The sequence below is a fragment of the Phoenix dactylifera genome, chromosome 8, assembly GCF_051530095.1.
Source record: "Phoenix dactylifera cultivar Ajwa chromosome 8, Ajwa_hap1_PhDact_Kaust_v1.1, whole genome shotgun sequence".
NCBI classification, from domain to species: domain Eukaryota; kingdom Viridiplantae; phylum Streptophyta; class Magnoliopsida; order Arecales; family Arecaceae; genus Phoenix; species Phoenix dactylifera.
Window position 1 is genome coordinate 4,566,391 of NC_143197.1, and position 22,395 is coordinate 4,588,785.

General features: G+C 37.6%; 2 protein-coding genes and 1 long non-coding RNA gene across 6 annotated transcripts; all 3 read left to right on the forward strand.

The window, feature by feature from the left end:
* Positions 1 to 1,927: 1,927 nt before the first annotated feature.
* On the forward strand, positions 1,928 to 8,807 carry LOC103702089 (protein neprosin-like). 4 transcript variants are annotated; one of them, XM_088702461.2, is made up of 6 exons: positions 1,928 to 2,330; positions 3,969 to 4,169; positions 4,253 to 4,402; positions 5,231 to 5,284; positions 6,200 to 6,337; positions 8,281 to 8,807. In XM_088702461.2, the coding sequence occupies exons 3-6, from the start codon at positions 4,265 to 4,267 to the stop codon at positions 8,653 to 8,655; spliced, it is 705 nt and encodes a 234-aa protein (XP_088558587.1). In that variant the 5' UTR covers positions 1,928 to 2,330; positions 3,969 to 4,169; positions 4,253 to 4,264; the 3' UTR covers positions 8,656 to 8,807. The 4 variants fall into 4 exon arrangements, with proteins under 4 accessions (XP_088558587.1, XP_088558586.1, XP_088558589.1 ...); XM_088702460.2 differs by having other exon boundaries at positions 1,928 to 2,326; XM_088702462.1 differs by lacking the exon at positions 1,928 to 2,330 and adding an exon at positions 3,778 to 3,855.
* Positions 8,808 to 11,244: 2,437 nt separating this feature from the next.
* LOC103702215 (protein neprosin-like) lies at positions 11,245 to 14,657 on the forward strand. Its single transcript, XM_088702054.1, has 4 exons — positions 11,245 to 11,623; positions 11,740 to 11,899; positions 13,248 to 13,396; positions 13,855 to 14,657. Exons 1-4 carry the CDS (start codon positions 11,459 to 11,461, stop codon positions 14,221 to 14,223), a joined length of 843 nt encoding a protein of 280 aa, XP_088558180.1. The 5' UTR covers positions 11,245 to 11,458; the 3' UTR covers positions 14,224 to 14,657.
* A 4,110-nt stretch (positions 14,658 to 18,767) lies between these two features.
* Positions 18,768 to 21,630, forward strand: LOC108511119 (uncharacterized). Its single transcript, XR_015967632.1, has 3 exons — positions 18,768 to 19,189; positions 20,290 to 20,517; positions 20,664 to 21,630. It is a non-coding gene; the product is annotated as an uncharacterized LOC108511119 (long non-coding RNA).
* Positions 21,631 to 22,395: the final 765 nt, after the last annotated feature.

The window sequence follows — 22,395 nt, forward strand, 5'->3', positions numbered from 1 at the left end:
TCTGCTGGCACCTTTAGGCTTGCACATATCTAAGTATCATCTTATTAAATAGATTGGGTGAAATCTTGGATTAGATCTGCACATTATCAGCACTCCCCTTCTTCAGAGCATTGCTATTGTTAAAGTTACCATGCTCTACTTTGAATGCATTCTTATGCTGTGAGAACGAAACCAACCAGCAGACATACTGGCTAATTTCTACATCTTATTAAATCGATTTGGTGAACTCTTGGAATCTAACTATCCTGCTGCTCTTAATCTTCTCATGTATGCTGATTCTGCTATGATGCAGCTTTAGTGTCTGCAATTAGGGGAGTTGTCCCCGAGCTTCCACACCCCAAAAAAAGACGAGGAAAAAAAAAGGTGAAATGCTTATAATTTTGAGAAATGGTGTTTCCTCAAATGACAACCAATTTACGACCACTATATAGGTTCTTATGGTTGTAAACATGCTATGCAGATGTACATAGCGAGCCACATCATCCATTTACATGCACAAACTTTTATCATTATAGTATTAGATATGATGAGTGAAAATGTGGATCTTTGATTATTTTGTTTTACAATCCAAAAAGATATATGAAACAATAGTTGCTTGTATCAAAGTTATCCATGCACCATATAATATGTTTTTTTTTTATTGTCTAATTTTGTCAGATATATGTCATACAGGCAATACACATGCCCTAGATTGGAGAAAGATAATTTCAACAAACTAGTTTGCCAATATAAAAAATTTGATTTTATAGTATTTTCTTGTAACTTGATTTTGTAATAATGTAAAGGTAAGGTCAACAAATTGACTGCCACAAAATTTGAAGTTCCTGTTAGTCTGTAGGGATAGAAACAAATTGTTTATAAAAAAGCTGCTGTCAGCAAAGCAATCAGTAAGTCTAATAAACTTTAATTTTCTAGTAAACAAGAAGATCATGTCGGCAAACGTTACCAACATTATTTTGCGAGTGATTTGCACGTTCCGATGATGTATGGAAACTGAGGTCCTTGTAGGCAAATTAATTGTTGATATTAACACAAAAAGTGTAATAGAAGTGTTGATATGAATATCGATGCTGGTAAGCTGGGTGACGACACTAGCCTAAATTAATGATGTCGGGCATTGCAATTAGAATTCTTAGTCAAGCTAGGTGTCGGCAAAAAAATTTACAGTCTTGCAGATGTTAGCTCAACAGTATGGAGTCAATTTGGTTCTTAAACATGAAGCTTGCCGCAGAGGAAAAGATAAATTATTTGGTAGATATTGGGGGATCTTTGAATGGTTTTGTTTGACCTAGGTATGCACTTTGCAATCAGTATCAATCTTCCTATAGAGGGACCCATAATTAATACGGATAATGTTGAGGGCCTCTAGTAATGTTTACTCAACTAGCTCCACATAAAACCTTCAAATTCGTGTAGGGGTAATTTAAAAATATTATTTCTTAATGCAAATATCCTCACTTATATATTAATATTATATTAATTATATTATATAATTAATAGTAATTATATTAATATATTTATATCAATATTATATTATTATAAATTATTAACCTATTAAATAATAAATTTTTATTTATAATATTTATTAATAAATATTTTAATATTCAAAATAGTCAATATTGATAAAGTTTATATAGATGGGACCAACAGATGGATTAAAAAAAATATTATCATCTAAATTATTTATTCAAAAATATTGTTGGCTCAGCAATATTTTTATATAAAATTATTTTTAACTAGATATTGTAATTTTTCTGATGCTTTTTTTTAAAAAAATAGTATTTCCACCAATATATGATAAAATTTATTTTCTTCATAATTATTTTTTTAAATAAATAATTCTCAAAAATCATCGAACTATCCTATAATTTAATATATTCCAACCAAATGAACTTACAGCATACTAGATAAGTGCTTTTCCGAAATCGTCATATAGCACCGACATATCTCCCCCAAACGAACCCTCAAGCGTATTTCTCGTCCTCTCTCCCTCTCCTACATCTAAAATTATCGGAGGCCATCTCTAGTGGCTGCGTCTCTGAACCCTTATTCTCTCAAACTTCTGCCTCTCTCGTCCGTTGGTTCCTCCCTTCCCCCCTCCTCCCTCTGCCGCCATCGCCAATGCTGCAGCCTACGCCACAATTTCTTCGTCGACTACTCTGCGATTATTCGTCATGCCCTGTCTTTTCTCTCAACTTTCACCCCCCTCCCACCTCCACCTCAAGCTTCTCCGTCTTCTACCTTTGGCCCGTGTGATGGAGAACGAGAAAGCCGAGATCTTGGCATGATTCCTCGCGGTTATCGAACGATTTCTTCTTAGAATCTTGTAGGTACTCGTAAACCATTCTATTCGATCTAATAAAGTTACTGCATTGTGTCGATTTAATTGGTATCTTCTGTTGCTTGTGATGCTTGGGTGGCCGTCGTTTATATGTTTCAGCTTTCTTGTTTAATTGGTATTTTGTTGATTAATGCTGCAATACACAGTCATTTGCCCTGATTCAGTATAACTACAAAATAACTAAATCACGGACCAGATGAAGCTCATTACGTCACGCTATTTTTGGCTTGATTTAAAGTTATTAGTTGTTACATCCCAAATACATCATCCGCATGATTGCTGCAAGTTGTAACCACAAAAAAGAGTAATGCCAAGGGGAGTACATTTCATGCACAGAAAAGTTCCCTCCTGCCACGTGGCAGAAGAGGCTTGGTTGAGTGGCAGACGACTAAGTTGCCAAGCCAGCATTGCATACTTCCAGCTTTCTCATGGTTGTTGTAACGACATGCTCATCACTATTAACCATCTCTATAAATTAATAATGAATCCTCTCACATTAATTGCGTGGGAGAATAACAAGAACAACTCAATTCTCTGATATTTTAGAAAAAAAACGCAAGCATACTGCTTTAAATCTCTGGGGGTAAACTTCAATTGTCTCATGCCATGTATGTCTTGAAACACTAAATTGCAACACAAGATAGCTATTAATTTGCCAAGCCAACTCTTTTGTACAATTCTGCAAACCTCCTAATTTGGTCCATCACTTCTAAGAGTCCAATTTCTTAGTTTCTTCTACCAAGTGCAGGTAGTACAATACTCCTCTTGTTCTTTCTTTACTCTTTCTTCTTTGGGTGAGGGTGAATCTTATATCTCCGATTTGCGGCCATTTGGGGGTTTTTATCTTTTGAATCGGAAGCAATACGAATCTGTTTTTTCAGTTTTCTGAATTGCTTCTTGATCATGAATACAGGTGAAACTATGAGAGCTTTTGCCTTAACCATCATGACAGCAATAAACCCCACAGAAATTTTTTACCACTTACCCAGTGGTAAGTGTTGCTTTAGATTTATGTTGTTGGCCCTACTGGTGTTTGTAGTGGCTGGATCAAGGACTAGAATTCCAACAGAAATAGAAGTAGAGAAACTTCTGGAAAAACTAAACAAACAAGCGCTAAAGACCATACAGGTTGGTGCTGATTATAGTGTGTTCCGTTATTAAGTATCAAAAGATCGACTGTTATTGATGATGATTCTGAAAAAGGTATTGAAAGAAAAAAGCTATTTTGTGAGGTTTGCAGAGTGAAGATGGTGACATTATTGATTGTGTTGATATTTACAAACAGCCAGCATTCGATCATCCTCTATTAAAGAATCACACTATTACGGTGAGGTTTTCATCTGTTTATTTTCTTACTACTATTTCGCATGCTTCAGTCTTATAATATCGAGAATTATGTTGGGTTGAGCACCAGTAATCATTCCTTCAAGAAATGATGCAAGAATTGCAAGGTCAAATACTTGGGGAAGCACCTCTCAAGGTTTAAACCTGGAACCTTCTTCACATGAAGGCAGGTTGCAACCACTGGGCCATAGCTGTGCTCGTTATTTTTTTTTTAATATTTTTAACAGAATTACCTGTACTATTTTCCTCAGTATGTATGACAAAAGAATCTCCTGTGCTATAGATGAGGCCGAGTTTTTTCCCTGAAGTGAAGAAAGAAAATTTTTATTTGGAAGTAACTGTAAAACAAATATGGCAAAGGAGTGGAAGTTGTCCAAATGGAACAATTCCAATTTGAAGGATTCACAAGAGTGACCTTCTCAAAGCTAGCTTCTTAGAACATGGTGGTCTGAGTATTCAGGAACCAAAGAATTGTAAAATAGAAGTGAGTTGAATTGTTGGTTTCATTTGATCACCAAATGAGATCATGGTATAACAAGTACATAACACTTCTATCTTGGTTCTTAGATTGCTGGAGCAATGGCAATTGAGCAACAGCCGTATTATGGAGTCAAAGCAAACATTAATGTATGGGATCTACTTGTCATGAATGAGGAATGGAGCTTGAACTCGATTGCAGCAGTAAATGATTATAGCTTGGTAGAAGCAGGATGGGGGGTAAGTCACTTCTTTAGTAATGCCTATTTCATTTTGATTTATTTCAATATTTGACAGAAAGCTAGGCAGAACAAAGCAAATTCGAATAAAACTATAGTTAATAGGGTTATCTGCAAGTTTCTAAATCCCCTGGAATGACAGTGTCTCGGTTTCTTCATGGGATGGGATGGTCGCCTGGTCGGGATGCCCCTGGTCCCACTGGAACTTAAAACCTTGGTTATCTGCATTCTTTTTTGAGATAGAGGAGGAGGAGAGGGGGGGGGGGGGGGGGTAGGGCTATTACTGGAATGTTGGAGTGGATATTAGATTGTGAAAAAACAGACAAGCATGGGGTTTTATGTTGCTCTCAAACACCTTATATTTAGCTATAATATTTAAACTTTGGGAGTTGTCATTCTTTAGTGTTTGAATGAAGAATCTCTTTACAAAACGGGCTGTACCAAGTTGCACCTCTTCTCCATTTTGTCCATTTCACATGAGTTCCCAAATTAGTGGTGCTCGACTGCTATTCACATGCGTGCATACACACATAACACACTTACGCCGGTGGGGGCTGGGGGGGGGAGGGGAGGGCGGCGGCGAGAGAGAGCACAATAATTAATCTATTCTCCCTGTCTTATGAAACAGATGTATCCCTTATCTTATTAAGTCAGCTTATTTTTCAGTGTTATATTGGAGCTCATAGAGGTATACGTGTCATCTCAATTTGTTATAAATGCTGACAGGTTGATTGCTGTTTGACTAACTCACCTGGTCCCTTTCTTTTTTCTTTTTCTTTTTTTTCTTTTGGGTGAAACTCACCTAAATCTTGCATTCAATTTATTTCAGGTGAGTCCGTCCCTGTTTTTTGGAAGTGGAGCAAGAATTTTTGCCAATTGGAGAGTAATTCTTTGATTCTTTGCTTCATCTTATTTTCCCTCATTTTAATATTCACATGTACACACTACACACATATAGGAAGTGGGAATAAGGTAACATCCACCAAGTTTAGCCTCAAGTCAAACAAAGTTTAGGTCATCACCATTCCCCTTTTCTGAGAAAGGAGAGGTCCAATAGCCTACATAACTGGCAAAAGCAGGGAAACAGTTTTCATTATCCCAACTCAAGGTTTCAATGACATTTTTGTCCTGCAATAACATCCCCAAAATTGCCTCTTTATCAGTTGTAGTTTGCCTTGTGCCTCTTATTGGATTTTGTTGGATTGAATAATGACTTAATCCTAAGTATTACCTTTTCTGATATAAAGAGAAACAATGGATAATAACAAAATAGTGCAGTGGATCTTCTAGAACTAAGTCACAGTAACCAACTTTGGTTTACTTTGTCCAACTGAACTAGTTTGTACGCTCATGAATTAGACTATAAGATCGTATTAATAAGCAAAGATATCATAAATTGGCCATAATTATCATTATGTACCATAGCTACAATGATCGTAACATCTATATAACAGGATATCTGCAAGTGGACCTGGCTGCCTTGGTATTTTACTGATCTTGGGTAGATTTATAATCAGCCTAGGCCCAAGTGCTAGACATCCCTGGCTTTTAACTTGGTAACAAGAAGTTAGATCCAGGTTCAGCTAAGCTAAAAACACACTGAGTTGACAGGAGATATCCAAACACATTTCTTGAGGACAAGGAGGCCAGACTGCATTAAACCAGAAAGACTAAAATGGCTCACATTCTTCTAGAGGGATCAGGACTTAGTCTAAGTTGTTGAATAATTTCTAACTTGGAAGCCAATGTGGTCCCATTTAATCCACCAGAATTCACTTGTTCTTGTAATGTGACAAAGGATGGAGAAAAGGGGTGCTACAATCTTTGGTGCTCAGGCTTCGTTCAAGTCAGCAACAAACTCTCACTTGGTGCTGCATTGTCTCCTTTGTCAACGTATGGTGATAAACAGTATGATGTGGAGCCCAAAATTTATAAGGTATGAATTCATTTCATTGTATATGAAGTTGTTTTTTTTATGTAAATTGGAATATAGTTAAATATTTGTTTCTCCTTTTTAGCTTAACATACACAACATGTATATGCGGTGTAGTAACTTGAACTTAATTACCTGATGACAAAGTACCTTTGACTAGTTATACTCAAAACCTGTGAGATTTCACTATGAGAACAAACAAATTTCTAAGTACCTTTGCTACAAGAGCCTGTATCATGCTAGATCCTACCTAGTTCCAATCCATACCAATAGGCCTATGGGTAGGGTATGCATCCAAAATAGACGCATCATGAGGATGTATTGGATACCAGCGATTTTGGTTTCAATTCTGCCCTTATCTCTGATTTTGACTAGCTTTCATCCCAAGTTCAATCCTAGTTAATAAAAAAAAGGAGCCATCATAAATTTGAAGTCTGAATTTTGATATAGAAAATGCGAACTTGACTTGATCCAATTAGGACTGGCAAATGAGCAAGTTGCTCGGTCGCTAGCTTGAGTTTGGCTCAAAATTTGGTTCGAGTTCGATTTTCTTCATTAAAATGTTATGGCGTCTTTTATTTAGAGGATAGATTCGCATGCTAGCTCGAGCTCAATCCGAATATAAAATGTTATGGCATCTTTTATCTAGAGGATAGATTGCTAAAAGAGACTCTCCTCTCGGGCCCTCGACCTGGGGGCTATAAGGCTTATAGGGGGCAGAGGTGTTGGTACACAGATAGGGTTCACCTATCCTAGAGTTTTTGGGATTGCATCTTTTCTATTTTGGGGCTTTTGACTGCTTGTAAGATTTGAGGCTTCTGTATTAGCGTTTTCGCGTCTCCTCTTTGTACTTTCTCCACCATTAGTGAAGTCTTCTGGATCATCCTTGCCCATGGATGTAAGCCATAGGCTGAAACATGTAAATCTATTTGTTCTTCTCCCTCCTTATTTGCCTTGCTATCTCTTGATCTAGTTTCTTTGCACCATATAAAACAAGCCAAGTTAGAGCTAGGCTTGGCTTGGCTCCTCTTCAGCTCATTTTCCCTTCGACCCAATCATGTTATACATTAAGATATGGATTTATTTTTTATGAACCCAAGCCAACCTGGATTAAGACTTGATATTCCTTTACCAAGTATAGTAATACATAATTTTACACAGAAAATTTATTAACTATACTTTGAATCTATGCTATTCATGGATTTTTTGAAGGCATGAATTAAATAGTACTTACTAAATGGTCTTACTTGCTTGACATGAACCTTGACTCGATATCTATATCCCAAAAACCTGGTGATTATGGGGCGAAGTTATAGATCTATATCTATATCCCAACACATAGACCTGATGAATCTTATGGAATCTTGCCAACCTAGACATGAGCTAGGCCCGTTCCTTGAATAGGAAGGGTTTGGATCAAAATTTAGACCTGCACATCCTATGGGTCTAGGTCTCAATTGGGAGTTAGCATGTCCAAATCCAGCCAGATATCACTAGTACCAAACCTCACGTAAGCTTCCAATTATGACTTAGTGGCTCAACAATATTTGTAAGTTGCAATTAATACAATTGCTGAAGATTCCTTGGGAGGAGTTGCTTATAGAACCTCCTCATAGGTGGGCAGGGGGCTTGCCATGGGGCTAGGGCCCTCTTGGCCAGTCATTAGAATATAATTCTCATCTTCATTATCTGGCTTTTTTGAGAAATTGGTGAATCTATAAATGTGTTTTCTTCAAAAGGTAAAAAGAGGGGGAGGGAGAAAGACTTACTCGAGGTTACTATATAAGTCCTATACTGCTAGTACTTGGACTTGCTCCACCAAGGATCTAAAGAGAGGAGGGCTTAATAGCTAGGGCATTGCCCAATTCATTGATCTGCAGAATAAATTGTTGTTAAGCCTGAAATTACTCTAAAACTTAATACTTTCTTCTCTAAATCCTTGACAGGACCATTTGAAAAGGCAATGGTGGTTTTCATTGAATGATGAATTGGTTGGGTACTGGCCACTGTCCCTCATTCCTCGACTTTGTTTTGCCCAACAAGTTCAGTGGCTCGGGAAAGTTTGTGACACAGAATGGAGAGGTTATCATACCACCACCCAGATGGGAAGCGGCTTTTTTCCTAGTGATGGTTATCGCAAATCATCATTTTTCAGCAACGTTTCTGTAATGGTTAATTCCACAGGCGCCACCTTTTTGGCTCCAAATAATTTGAGCTACACCGCATCACTGCCTAGTTGTTATGATGTGAAAGAGTGGGAACAGGGCTCCAAATTTTTCTATGGTGGACCTGGAGGCCCGTGCTGTGATGGGCGTTGCTGATGTGCGGTCCCTTCAACAGATGATTGGCAACCCATTGTATTGAATATGTAATACCATTGAATCAATACAAACGAGTTGTATTTCTATAAATCCTCTAAATAATGTTTTTCTCGCATGCTTATTCCTTGGAAATGAAAAACATCTTCTAGATCTGTGCCTGTTGAAGATCATTAGAATTAATTGTATGGATACCTCTTGTTAGAATCTTTCTTTGGATAACAATTTCATGATTGAAGACTGAATGACTTATAATCCTGCTAGGGAGAATGATCATTTACAGGCTATGATATGTGTGTATAATAAGATCTTGAAGAGTTCTGTTGGATGTGAACGATAACCTGTGGCACCACGGGGCCACCTGTTCCTCTCAACCTCATCTCTGGCACCACTGTAAGGCCACCTCTCCTACTCCTCATCATTGTCACCTGCAAGCAACCACCAAGCAACTTCTCCTCTACTAGCTTTTACACCGTTCGTTATGTTTTTCCTAATTCATGGTATTTAATTGCTGTTGAGAAATAGTTGATACTCTATAGCATGTTAATGTGTCGAGTTTATTTTAGTTTCCAGCTCAATGTATTGATTTTTGTGTATATTTCTTAGAATTTTTAATCATCCATTATTGAAAAAAATGTGGTGATTTAATGCTTGTCAGCGTATTGTTATTTCTGCCGTTCTACATCATATGCACATAATTTTATAGGCTATTAAGCATTTCATAATATATTTTTTAGTTATTAGTTTATTATCGAGTCTTGATGTTTAAGATGTTCTTGGCCAAGTCTTCAAGTCGTCTCAACTCGGTTGACTTTTGAGCCAAGTCAAGTTTTTGTATTTTTGAATTATATGTTAGACCATTATAACAGGAAGCACTGTTATCATGTTAAATTCAAGCTTTTTCTAATTTTAATAATAAACTAATAGCTTTTATGGTGACTGCTGTTACTTGTTGTAATGGAAAATAATGAAGAATGATGATATTAAATGATAACGCCATTGTTCGGTGTTCACTGGATATACTGTAAATTTTGAATCAACATATGAATATTTGTTTTGAAGATATAATTTTAACCCAGTTATTTTTGAAAATGCGAAATAAAATGGATTCTCAGAGGCCTTGGAATAATTTCTATGTCAACTTATTCAGTATAAAGATCTCACTAGATTTGCATCCTTGGTCATAGACCAATAAAGAATAAATGCTCTTAGGGAGCCCATAATAATTTTTCACTCTAACACATTCGGTGGAGAGACTGCAAGCTCTTTGCAATCTGGTAATAAAACAGGTAAGGTGAAAGCTCATCTTATGAGGCTATAAATATTTTTCTCTTCAAGCTAGACCTCATTTCGGGACTGCATGTCTTAGGCACCCGTAATTTACCCTAATGAATTCCTGTGGTTCTTTGAATAAATTTTGATTGAAAACTTTATTTCATAGAGACTGCAATAAATTAGTTGCAGTCTTCATGGACCAATAAATAATTAATTAGTTTGTTGACCTCACAGTAACTTATTTTTCAACATCTCTCTCATATGGGGTCAGAATGCATCTTTGCAATCTCAGGGATCGATATGTAATATATAAATCCTCAGGAATCTGTGAGCATATTTTTTTCTCTCAACTCATTCCACAAAGATTGCAGAGCATGCAAATGATCTGCAGCCTCTTTGTGTAATGTGGTTCCTTGGGACTTGTAAATAATTAAAGCTCCACTTATGAACTTGCATATAAATTTTCCTTCCACATATCTTCCTTCCTCTCTTTGTACTCCGATCTCTCCTACTCTGATTCTAATGCTTAGAATCTACATCTCTTTCAAGCTGTACTCTTGGTCTTCATGCTGACTTTCTCTGGAACCATTTACTAGAAGTGATTACTGAATTCATGAATCCATTTCTCTGGTGCAGGCTTTAATCTATACTTTTGACTCGGTGCAAAGATCCATTGTCGCTCGGTACAACTAATAACTTGTCGAATCGCCTAGTAGATGATTTCAAATGCCTTGAGCTATTTTTGGGTCAAAATACTACGACAAAAGCCAGTGGCTAAATGAGTTTTTCATTTCATGACAATTCCATAGCTCACAACATTTAAGCTTTGGATATAAGACTCTACAAACCTTCTTGCACTTACATAACCACTGAAACTTCCAAGGATAAAGAAGATAAGTCAAGCTGTACCAAAAACCCAAGCTAAACTTTAGAAGAATGATTCTAGGAGGTGCTAGTTTGGTGTTCACAAAAATTAAGTTCTACGTGGCATGAGAGGGTTAGTCTAGCTCGAAGAAATTGGTGCGAGACACATGAGGTGGATGAATACTAACTTACCAAAAGTATTTTCCCGCATAAAATTCTCATCACTTGTATTCATTCCCTGGTTGTTGTAACAACATGCTCATAACTAATAACCATCGGAAGAAAGTTTATAAATTAATACCGAGTCCTCTCACGTTAAATGTGTGGGAGAATAAGAACAACTCAATTCTCTGATATTTTTAGGATCATGTTATCGTACTGCATTAAATATCTGAGAATAAAACTTCATGAGCCTCATGCCAAGTATGTTCATAAAATTTATCTTTTCTGGGCGCACTTCTCTGGATAGTTCTGCTCCCCATGCTCTTTCTTTCCTCTATACATATTCTTTGGGTGAGGATGAATCCTCTAGCTCTCATTTGAGGCCATTTTGGGTTTGTTTATCTTCTGACTCCAAAGGATCTGTTTTTAAGTTTTCCGGGTTACTTCTTGATCATGAATACAGGTAAGAGTTTTTACCATTAGCATCGTGACAAGAAGAAATTCCATGGAAATTTTTTACCACTTTCCCTGTAGTAAGAGTTGCTTTGGGCTTCTGGTATTGGGTCTATCCGTGTTCGGAGTGGTGGGAGCAGGGACTAGAATTCCAGCAGAAGCTGAAATAGAGGGACTTCTGAAAAAACTCAACAAGCCATCAGTAAAGACCATACAGGTCGTTGCTAATTTTAGTTTCTTTCTTTATGAAAGTATTAAAAAGATCTACATTCAGCAAATATGGCATTGATGATGTTGCTAAACGGAAAAAATATAAACTTCGAGGTGTTGCAGAGTGAAGATGGCGACGTCGTTGACTGTGTTGACATTTACAAGCAACCTGCCTTCGATCATCCTCTACTAAAGAACCATACTATCATGGTTAGGTTTTTATCTTGTCTAGTTTCCATCATGCAATCTTCTTGTCCTGAGGATGACAATGGGAGCACCGGCAGTCATTGCCTTAAGAAATGATGGGAGAATTACCCAAGTAAAATACTTATAATTGTACCTCCCAAAGAACCTTAATCTCCTCCAGTTGGAGGGTTGCAACCACTTCTCTATAGTCTAACCTGCGATTGTGTTGCTGTTTGGATTGTAATCATCTGTTATATTTCCTGAAAAACAAAAATGAATCATTTGTGCATAGATGAGGCCGAGTTTTTTACCCAAGGTGAAGAAAGATAACTTTTCCTTGGAAGCAACCGGCCAACAAATATGGCAGAGGAGAGGAAGCTGCCCAAGTGGAACAATTCCCATTCAGAGAATCCGAAAGAGAGACCTTCTGAAAGCTGGATCCTTCGGACATGGTGGTTTGAGCACTTACGAGCCACAGAATTGTACAGTACAAGTGAGTCAAAACTTTGGTTTCAATAGTTTATCACTTGAGGATCAAGGTATGATGAATACTTCAACGTTTTCGTCTGCATTCTTAGACTGCTGGAGCAACGGAGAGTGAGCTACAGCCATATTATGGAGTCAAAGCATATATTAGCGTTTGGGATCTGCTTGTTGTGAGTGGAGAATGGAGCTTGAACTCAGTTGCAGCAGTAAATCATGGGAGCTTGGTCGAAGCTGGATGGGGAGTGAGTCTTAGAAGCTTGGATTTTGCTGCTCTCACTGATTTTGCGTTTAGAACCTTAGTACATTTCCTTTAATGAGAAAGGCTCATCTTGGTCTTCAATTTAATGCATTTCAGGTTTGTCCAACCTTGTTTTTGGGCCCTGAGGCAAGACTTTTTGCCAATTGGAGGGTAAGAATTTTTTCTGCTCTTTCATTGCTCTTTCCCTCATTTAAGAATATATTTATACACACTATAGACACATGGAATGTGAATGCGAGATGCTTTCATTTAAACCAACTTCCTAGCAATTGGTGCATGTCAAAATTGCAAAGGATCCACACTGATAACTTCTACTTATAGTGCAATGGTGATCATTTTACTTGCTGCAATGATGATCATGGCGTCATTTATATACTGGATGGCTGCAAATGGCCCAGGCTGCCCCCAGTATCTTTTTGAACTCAGGCACCTCTCAATCAGCCAGAAACCACTGAGTTAAATGTTACATCAAATTAGACCCAACCTTAGGTAAGCTGAAAGCATACTGGTTTGCAAAAAATTATCCAAACACACTGGTTGAGAGCAAGGATCGAGGAGCAGACCCAATTAAACCAGAGAGAGTTTGGCTAGAATGACCTATTGTCCTTCTAGAGAGATCAGGACTTGGTGCGAGTTGTTTTCCTGCTCTGAAAGTCCCCAGTGATCTCTTTTAATCCATTATAACTCAATTTGTTTTGTAATGCGGCCAAGGATGGAGAAAACGGGTGCTACAATCACTGGTGCCCCGGCTTCGTCCAAATCAGCAACAAAGTCATGCTTGGCGCTGCTTTAGCTCCTTTGTCAACTTACGGTGGCAAGCAGTATGACGTGGAGCCCATAATTTATAAGGTATAAACTGATAATTTCATTCGTTATGAACTTGTAATGTTTAATCTGAATCGCAATCCATGAATATATATATATATATATATATATATATATATATATATATATATATATATATATATATATATATATATATATATTCATGTTTTAACTTAACATGCATGGTGTGCACCCGTAGATTATTCGACTCAACTAAGCCTTAATCCAAAACTAGTTCCAACTCAGCCAGCCACTACAACCAGGAATAAGTTTAAAATGAATTCAATATTAATTCATGACAAAAGTAATCCTGCTGAGTTTGGGTCTAGAAAAAGTTCACCCTATCTTGTTACAATTTAGATGATAATGTGCTGATTTTTGCGGACCAAGAAGATCTGGAATAGTGTTCTACAAAATAAATCTTGTGTGAGGCATGATATTAGTCTATTATGTCTAACTTTCTCGTTCTAAAACCTTGGCAGGACGATATCCAACAAAGTTGGTGGTTCTTACTTTCTGATGAAATAGTTGGGTATTGGCCAATGTCCATAGTCCCTAATCTTCCTTCTGCCAAACAAGTTGAATGGCTAGGGAAAGTCTGTGACACGGAAACCAGAGGCTATCACACCACCACACAGATGGGGAACGGCCATTTTCCCAGCGAAGGCCATCTGAAATCATCATTCTTCAGGGACATGTTTATGAAGACTAAACACGCGGACTTCGATTATCCATTGCATTTGGAGTATACCAAAATTCGTCATTGTTATGATGTGGAGCAGGATGAATACGCAGTGCATTTATATTACGGCGGACCAGGTGGTCCATGCTGCGATGGACGCTGCAGCTGATGTGTTAAGGGCACTTACTATGAATTGTTTGCAAGCAAATATATTAAAAAACTTTCTTACATAAAGCCTATAAACTTGTTTACATGCATATATTTAAAAGGAGGGGCTAAGGCTCCACCGAAACTTATTAATTGATGGCTCTAGGAAGGAAATACAATGCAATCCAAAAGAGTCATCTAACAATTTTATACTAAGCACTAACATTATGTAAGAGGGCAACGGAGAAGAAGCATTTGACAAACTCTTAAGATACCGATTCTTTCTCCAACTTAACCGCAGATCTCTGATAATTGTTCTTGATTTTCAAGCTAATCAATTTTACAACCCAAGACCGCATCTAGAAAGAAAAGCTGCAAGATATTATATGAACTTCTTGACCATATATAAGTATCCAAGATCTATATAGTATGTAGTAAATGAAAGACTAAATATATGCCCACATAGATCCTTGCATACATTCTCCGTTTTAAGTGTTGGCATCGTTGCTAGGCTAAAAGTATACATTCATTCAAATTCAATTATGAGGATCACAAATTTAATTATAAATGCCATGATCAGCCTATGGCAACTCAAATGTGGCCATGTTGTAATATCCTTAGTCCTCATATACTATTAGCTAGGTCTGTTTTTCTATTATTATAACAACTTGGGATCTCACCTAAAAAAGCCAGCTGAAACATATTATTTGAATTTCTTAGTTTGCATAAGTATCCAAGATCTGCTCAATTTATAGCCGATATAGGACTAAATACATACATGTGTCCTTAAAAATTTGTTCAATTTGGGCCATGTAGGTGATCATGCATGGCGTAGCTTAGGTTGTAGAAAGTCCCATGATTAGCATAGTGTTGGAATCCAGTTGATTTATCTTTCCTTTTTCTTTTCTTGTTTTTTGACACTAAGATTGAGAAAACCCTTATATACATACATACATACATACATATATGTGGCAATGCAGATGAGCGAGGAACACAAGGCTATGAATTTGCCATAGGGAAAGCATATTTTTGGAGTGCACATCAATCCAAACAACAACTATTGTTTCATTGCTGCACTCATATTGATTCTTCATGAGATATATCGCGATGAAGATATTGACATTGAAGATGCAATTGCAGATACAATCAGTGGAGTTTATACGCGACGGAAATTTGCGGTCAGCTAGGCATTTGTTAGCCTTGATGTTTGTTTAAATTTAAGAAAGAGATTGTAATTTACAACGTAAAATCTAGGGAAGCTTGCAAGCCATTGTAGGCTACCCTCCAATTGAGTGTAACTTATCGAGTGCAGTCCAAGTTGCATCTACTCATGAACCATTCATTTAAATGGGTCAGGATTCTCTCTACTTCAAAGGTAGAATTGGATAGGTCTAGTCCTAAACATACCATGACTGTATTGGCCCTATGTTATAAATGGGACAACGCGTTGCAATCCCAACAAAATCTTAACAACTACAAGGCATCACATAAATCAGGTCGTCCATGATCGCAAGACAGGTCCTCTCCACCGAACATCACTTAAAATCACAACCTCAACCAGGCCTAGCCTTCCACATCTACTTCCATACTAATTAGCCTTCCCTGAAACCTTGCTTAGGCCCTTGACTGATGACACATGAAGCCCATGCCTGGCAATTTAAGCTCTTCTTTCTCTTTTTCATGCTTGATGCATTCATACCACCTCTTCGCTCCCCAGTGGAAAACACCGTTTGGATGTCAGACTAAGATATTGGCTGCATACATTAACTCAAGCTAGTGAGAAAGGAGTGCAGAGAAAGATGCAATCGAACTTCTGAGGAAGCATTGATTGACATATATCCTTGTTTGAACTTCTGGGGTCGAAGTGTTTCTCCCAAAAAAAGATGAAGGGGTTTCTGATATGACCGGAGCGGAGAAAGAATTTTCTCAACCCATCGAACTCGAATCCCTCAAAAATTATGGAAAAAGATTGGTGAAAATAGAATTTATATTCCTTTTTCTTTCATTGATGATTTATAAATAAACTGTGATACATAATCTTTATTTATAATAGTAAGGTGAGGAATGCCCTTGCAAAAGTCGAGTTCGATTTTTCTCTTAGTTCAAATTTTATTTATTTACAATGAGAGTTACCTCCTAGCCAAAATCCTACAAGAGAAATATCTCGAAAAAGTGACCTGGATAGGTTATTTCCGTCCAGTTTGGATAAGATTTTTCCACTTTTGGTATAAAATTTTTTGAAATTAAAAATTAATTTAGTTTTGATTTAAGTTAAAAGCAACTTAAACTGAATCGATCTGTAAATGTACAATTCAACTTGGAATAGACGAGCCAGCCTGACATACCAGTCTCCCTCTAGCTACCAAGGTTGGTGATAGGACTTGGGAGGATCTTCCCTTAAAATGAGAAAGTATCATAGAAATAGTCGATGTGGGGCTAAATGAAACTAGCACCCTTCGACCATTTTAATCTTAACATTATCAATGACTATGGAACCACAACTCGATATATATATATGAAGCCTTTAAGGCTTTAAACGTAGCCAAAGCTCTTACCTATTCTACCATTGCTATTTCCATCTCCTCTCCTCCTTGCAGCAGAGAACTTCTTCTCATCGTTGAGCTGGAGAGAGAGAGATCAAGAGTCAATTAGTTGGTCTTTCTTTCTCTACTATGTGGTCGAGATGGCATCGACTTCTAGGGTTTTTTTTATTGTTGTTGTTGTGGCTCTTCTCTTCATCATTATCTTCTCAGCTGTCCAAGCCTAGGCCTCAGCACTAACTAGCAATAGTAAAATCTAGTCCAATGACACATCGATAGCAAAGCAACTCCCCTATTTTCCTCTCCTCTCCCTATTTCACCCTTGCTTGCCTATTCTAGTTCCAACCACACCGAACTCTTAATGCAACTGGATGTTGGATCGGCCCTACCCTTTATCCATCAACAGATCTAGCTAGCCTGTTAGCCTAGGTGATCGAAAGGTAGTCAACTTTCTCTCTGTTTTGCTCCTCATCGCCTATGTGCGGCCTTGGTACGTCGGCACTTTCAAGCCCCACCACCACCATGATCATTAAATTCCCTAGAATCGGTGAGGCTACCAGACTTCTCTTCTCCCTCTTTCCTCTCTTTCTCTCTCTCTCCCTTCCTCTTTTCTTCTTCCAACCTGATAAACCGAACCGAACTGTACTGAATTTTTCTAGTCGATTTGAACTAGATTTCATTTTAGGTTGGTTCAGCTTGGATTTCATGTTGAGGAAACTAATTTAAGTCAGTTTGGTTTCAAAAGTACTTCTGAACTGATCCAATCCGAATTGTGTACATCCCTAACCCAAACAATAGAACTTGGAACTGATTGCTAGTTGCAACGCATCCTTCAAGAGTGGTGCCATGTCATAAAGTTTGAAATATTATTTTACTTGAAAGGAAAAAAAGATTATATCAACTAGGCATCGTGCGTATGTATATAAATATAAAAGTTGTCATTTTCGAAAGTTTGATTTGTAATTTGGTTTCTTGATATGATAAATTTTAATTTTGAATCTTGTCTATCCCTATTCGTAGTGATCAAAGTTCACATCGGATCCTCCTGTATGCCTCTCTTCACACTTCTTCTAACAGCACTTGCTTCGTCGTTGGATGGCTAAACCCGACATCCAACCAGGGCGTGCATGGAAACCAAATACATGTATAGTATATATATATTTATTTATTTTGAAGACTGATGTGAATTTAAATGTTCATTATGCGCTATTTCTCACTCGACGGTTATATACCTTCACGTGTTCATTGAAGAACCCGTGCGAATTGTATGATTTACGTAACTTTTTCCATCTTGGAATAGAGTACGAAGAGAAAGTTGACGAGGAAACCTTCGGTCCACGCGGAAGCGAAAGCTCGCTCCAGCTAGGAGGCCACAGGGGAGAGGAGAGAGTATATCGATGTTTCTCGGGCCCTCTTTCATTCAAATAGCTAAGAGTGCATGCACGGCTATTAAACATCTCCGGAACGAGCCAAGGTAGAAGATAACAACCGATGGAAATCGAATTGGCTCTTGCCAACCTCCTTTGAATGGCTCAGGGCGCCGGCCATTTGGACTTCAAATCATAGCTATCCCTCAGAACTAGAGTTCATCAAAGTTTAGATCCTTTTAGCGACTGTAGCTGAAAACCTGGAGAAGAGATTCCACGTGACAAAACTAACTTGATGGAATAGCAGCAGTCCATTCGAGGACATCATTAGTTTGACACTCAACCTGAACCAAGAGAAATCAGTGGGATGCTTAATATTCCTTAATTGATTTTGGTAGGACGTCTAATATTCCTTAATGATGACTTGGATTATAGATGACTAGATTAGCATCTTTTTGCTACGCAGGGAAGAATTGTCGTCGCGCGTATAGAAATATCTACATGGTATCACTATGAGAAGACAAATATATCATCATCAAATCAAGAATATAATATTTATCATAACAAGTTCCTTCAATTCTATCGTGACAAATATCAATGACATTTGTCCAGTTAACACAGAATTTTGCACCACGCCACATGTTTTTTCTTGGACAAGCTTCCTTGTAATATTCTATGGTTTGAATTCCTACCCAAAAGGAAGGTCGACCATAACGAGGGGGCAAAGATACCTGCTTATAAATAGACCAGATATCCAAGAACCAGAACAACGAGAAGAAAGGAAAGAGAGTAGAGAGATTGAAGAAGAAGGTATAGTTTCCATTTTTGGCAGGAAATGGATGCATCAAGCGGAAGCACTTCGCCGTTGGCCGTCATCGGCCCTCAATTCTGTGCTTCCCACCCTGTTCAGCTCATCTTTAAGAAGAAGATCCGCGGTGTGAAGCGTAGATCCTTCACTGCAACTGATGCCTCGGCTGGCAACGTCATCTACGAGACCAAAAGCCCATGGTCCAACCTTAGGAAAAGGAGCACATTGTTCGATGTTGCTTCCGGAAATCCCCTCGTTTCCATTCAAAAGAAGGTTTGCCTTGCCTCTCAGGCCTCTCTCTCACACGCTCGCATTTCCAAATTTGATATCATGTTTTTTTCTGAAGAAGAGGATAGCATGTTAGTAATTTAAGATGCCATAAGAACAGCTTTTAATTCTGTTGGCAAGTTTAATTGTGAAGAAACTGTACCCTCCCACCAAATAATAATAACAATAATAATAATAAAACTTTACCGTGCATCCTCTTTTTCTTTTTTTGGTGAATCAAGTAAATTAAATTAAACGAGCATAAATACATATGTGAGAATCAGCAAACAAAATATTTAGCCTTTATACACATTCTTCGTCCTATAGTAATTTAAGCCTTGTAGTTTGGTGGCTAGTTAACGAAAGGTATGCAAGAGAAGAGAAACCTTCAACTCAGACCCAAAGAAAAAAATTCTGATGTTGCCGGCAACTAATTTCTAATTTCTTTTCCCTTGCTATAATTTTTATTTGTTCCTCTAAGCAACTGAAGGTTTTGGAGGACCATTACAGTTGATCAAATGAATTGCTTCTCTTCTAGGCCTTTAATATGATAATTTCTTCTTAGTTTATAATAGAAGCCAGGGTAGGCAGTCGGGAATTAATTAGAATTGCTTGTTACTAACACTAGTAAATACTCTTTGATTTTCTCTATATGGTTGTGAAGATAGCTTAGTATCGTGTTATATCTCAAATTTTAATATTTTCATGTTGAAGATAATGACCTGCAACATTTTTATATCAATTCCACTAAATTTGAGATGCTACAAGGTCAGTTATGCTTAAAGACACCAATATAGGCACCATAAAGCATCTGTATTTAAGCTCATGTTGTTGGAAGCAATAAACTTTTTTTTTAAAAAAAAAAATATGTTGCGAGGAGGAGCAAGCTCCACTTCCTTCTTTAAGGGGATAAGGTACAGAAGGCAGTTTGACAAAGTGTCAAGCTGAAAAATTAGCAAGATTACAAGTAGAAAGGTTTTTTGAGAAAATTGTTCAAAGCAATAGAAATATGTTATACTCTGTTTTCATCTAGCAAAATTTTACTAGAAATTAATAATAACCATCTATGAGTCATATAGAATTCTAACTACATACATTATGTGCAGGTACTGAATGCCCATGGCCAGTGGCAAGTTTTTAGCGGTGACAGCTCTGACCCTACAGATCTGTTATTTACTGTCGAAAAGACTAAAATAGTTCAGTTTAAGAGCAAATTGAACGTTTTCTTGGCGTCAAACACCAGCAAGGATGTTTGTGATTTCACCATTGAGGGAACTTTTCTCACAAGATCATGCAAAGTCTAAAAGGGTGATTCCTCAATGGTCATAGCTCAAGTAAGCTCCTAACTCCTCCATGGCCAATTAATCTTAGGTTGTTCATCTAGTCGAGTAGGTTAAACTGAGGTTTTTATTAAGAAATTCATCTTAAAGTTGGTGTCTAATAAAGATGGCGGCTAACTTCTGCATGGTGGGCAATGCAGATGAGCAAGGAAAGCAATACCAAAGATAAGCTTCTCAGAAGGCTAAGCTTTAGTCTGTCCGTTGAACCAAATATTGACTCTGCATTCATTTTTGCACTCTTAGTGATCCGTAATCATGTCCACGTGGCAAGAAGAAAGAGGGTATTAACCATTCCCACAATTCCTTTGGCTGTTGCAACATCAGGCTGTTTTTGATTGATTGTCAGAGATAGAAAGGCTGGCATCTTGTTTTCTAATTTTATTGGATGCATCCGCACTCATCAGGTATAATCTACCTGCTTAGGCCAAAAAAAAAAGAATAAGAAGAAGAAGAGACAGAAAAGCTAGGTGTTCCCATAAGTGACGAGTGACTGCAAAATCTTCATTGTTAGCCAGAACTAGGTGAAGGCAGATTGGGCCTCGTTGCTTCATTCTAATTCTTTGTTTAAATTCAATAAGATTCTTTTTTTCCCTTTTTTTTTTGATGGAACAAATACATAATTTGTTATTTATGAAAATTAAGGTCATGTGTGTCTGTGAGAGGTTTCATGTTTAATTTGGACTCAAATGGTTGTTATAGTGGTTGTAAGCCGTGAATGTTTCTTTGATTATTCTCTCTGTGTTATCTGAGATCTTTTTGCACATATGGAGCCATTGTTGGGAAATCAGTGTCTTGCCTTTGGAATGACTGTCATCTAATATTTAGGTCTTAATGATTCTTTTCCTCTTCCTCTTGAAAGTTCTCTCTCTTCATTGATTGATTTCATTTCCAATGAAAAAACTGAAAGATAAAGAGAAGGTTTCCTCAGGAAATCAAAGAAAGCACCCAAAGAGATAGTGAACTGGATTTTTTTTTTCATCCCTTGGTTTGGATGGCTGTTATATTTTTAGTCCTTCACTTGTTCATAAGTGTCGTAAACCAGGTTCGAAAAAGGGATATAAAATGCTAACCCTGAGATAACTAGTCGTGAAATTGTAGCCTTGCAAAGGAGCCGGCACCAACTTGCTTTTATCTAACTAGGGGCAATACATCACTTGTTCTGAGTTGATAGGGATACGTGTTGTGACATAATCTACTAACTACTTCACTTGTACTCTCTGGAATTAATGCTGTCCTCAGGGGCGGCCCAATACATCTGGGGGCCCAAAGCGAATTCAGTAAATGGGGCCTCTTTTTTTAAAATAATATTTTTTTTTAATAAATATAAAATACTTAAAAAAATGTTATGGAAATAGATTGCTGTCAAGTACACTATTTCAACAAAGATGCATGAATCTAATAAAGATCGACAAAAAGCCTCTTCAGTTTAATATAATTCTTGAATGAAAATATTAAAAAAAAATACTTAAAAAAAAAAGGCCATGGAACTGTTCTTGGCAATACTGTTTACCATGTGAAGCGAGAGCAGAATAGGAAAAAGGCCATCCCATGGCGCTTCACGGTCAAAAAATTTGTCCAAGAGAAAGTAGGGTCATTATGGAAAATTCACTCCATCTAATTAATAAAAGTCCCATCCCACCATCTTCCCTTCAAGTGAGTACCCAAGCAGCCCCTGCAACATCACGGAACAGCAGCCATTCAACCCCCCCTCCCTCCTTCTCTTTCTCTACCCTCCTTTTCTTTTGCTAAAGACCATCTCCCCCTTCAAGTGAGCACCGAAGCTGCAACTGCAACATCACGGCACAGCAGCCATTCAACCCCCTCCCTCCTTTTCTCTCTCTACCACCCAAGAGGGGAGAAGAAACCGAGAGG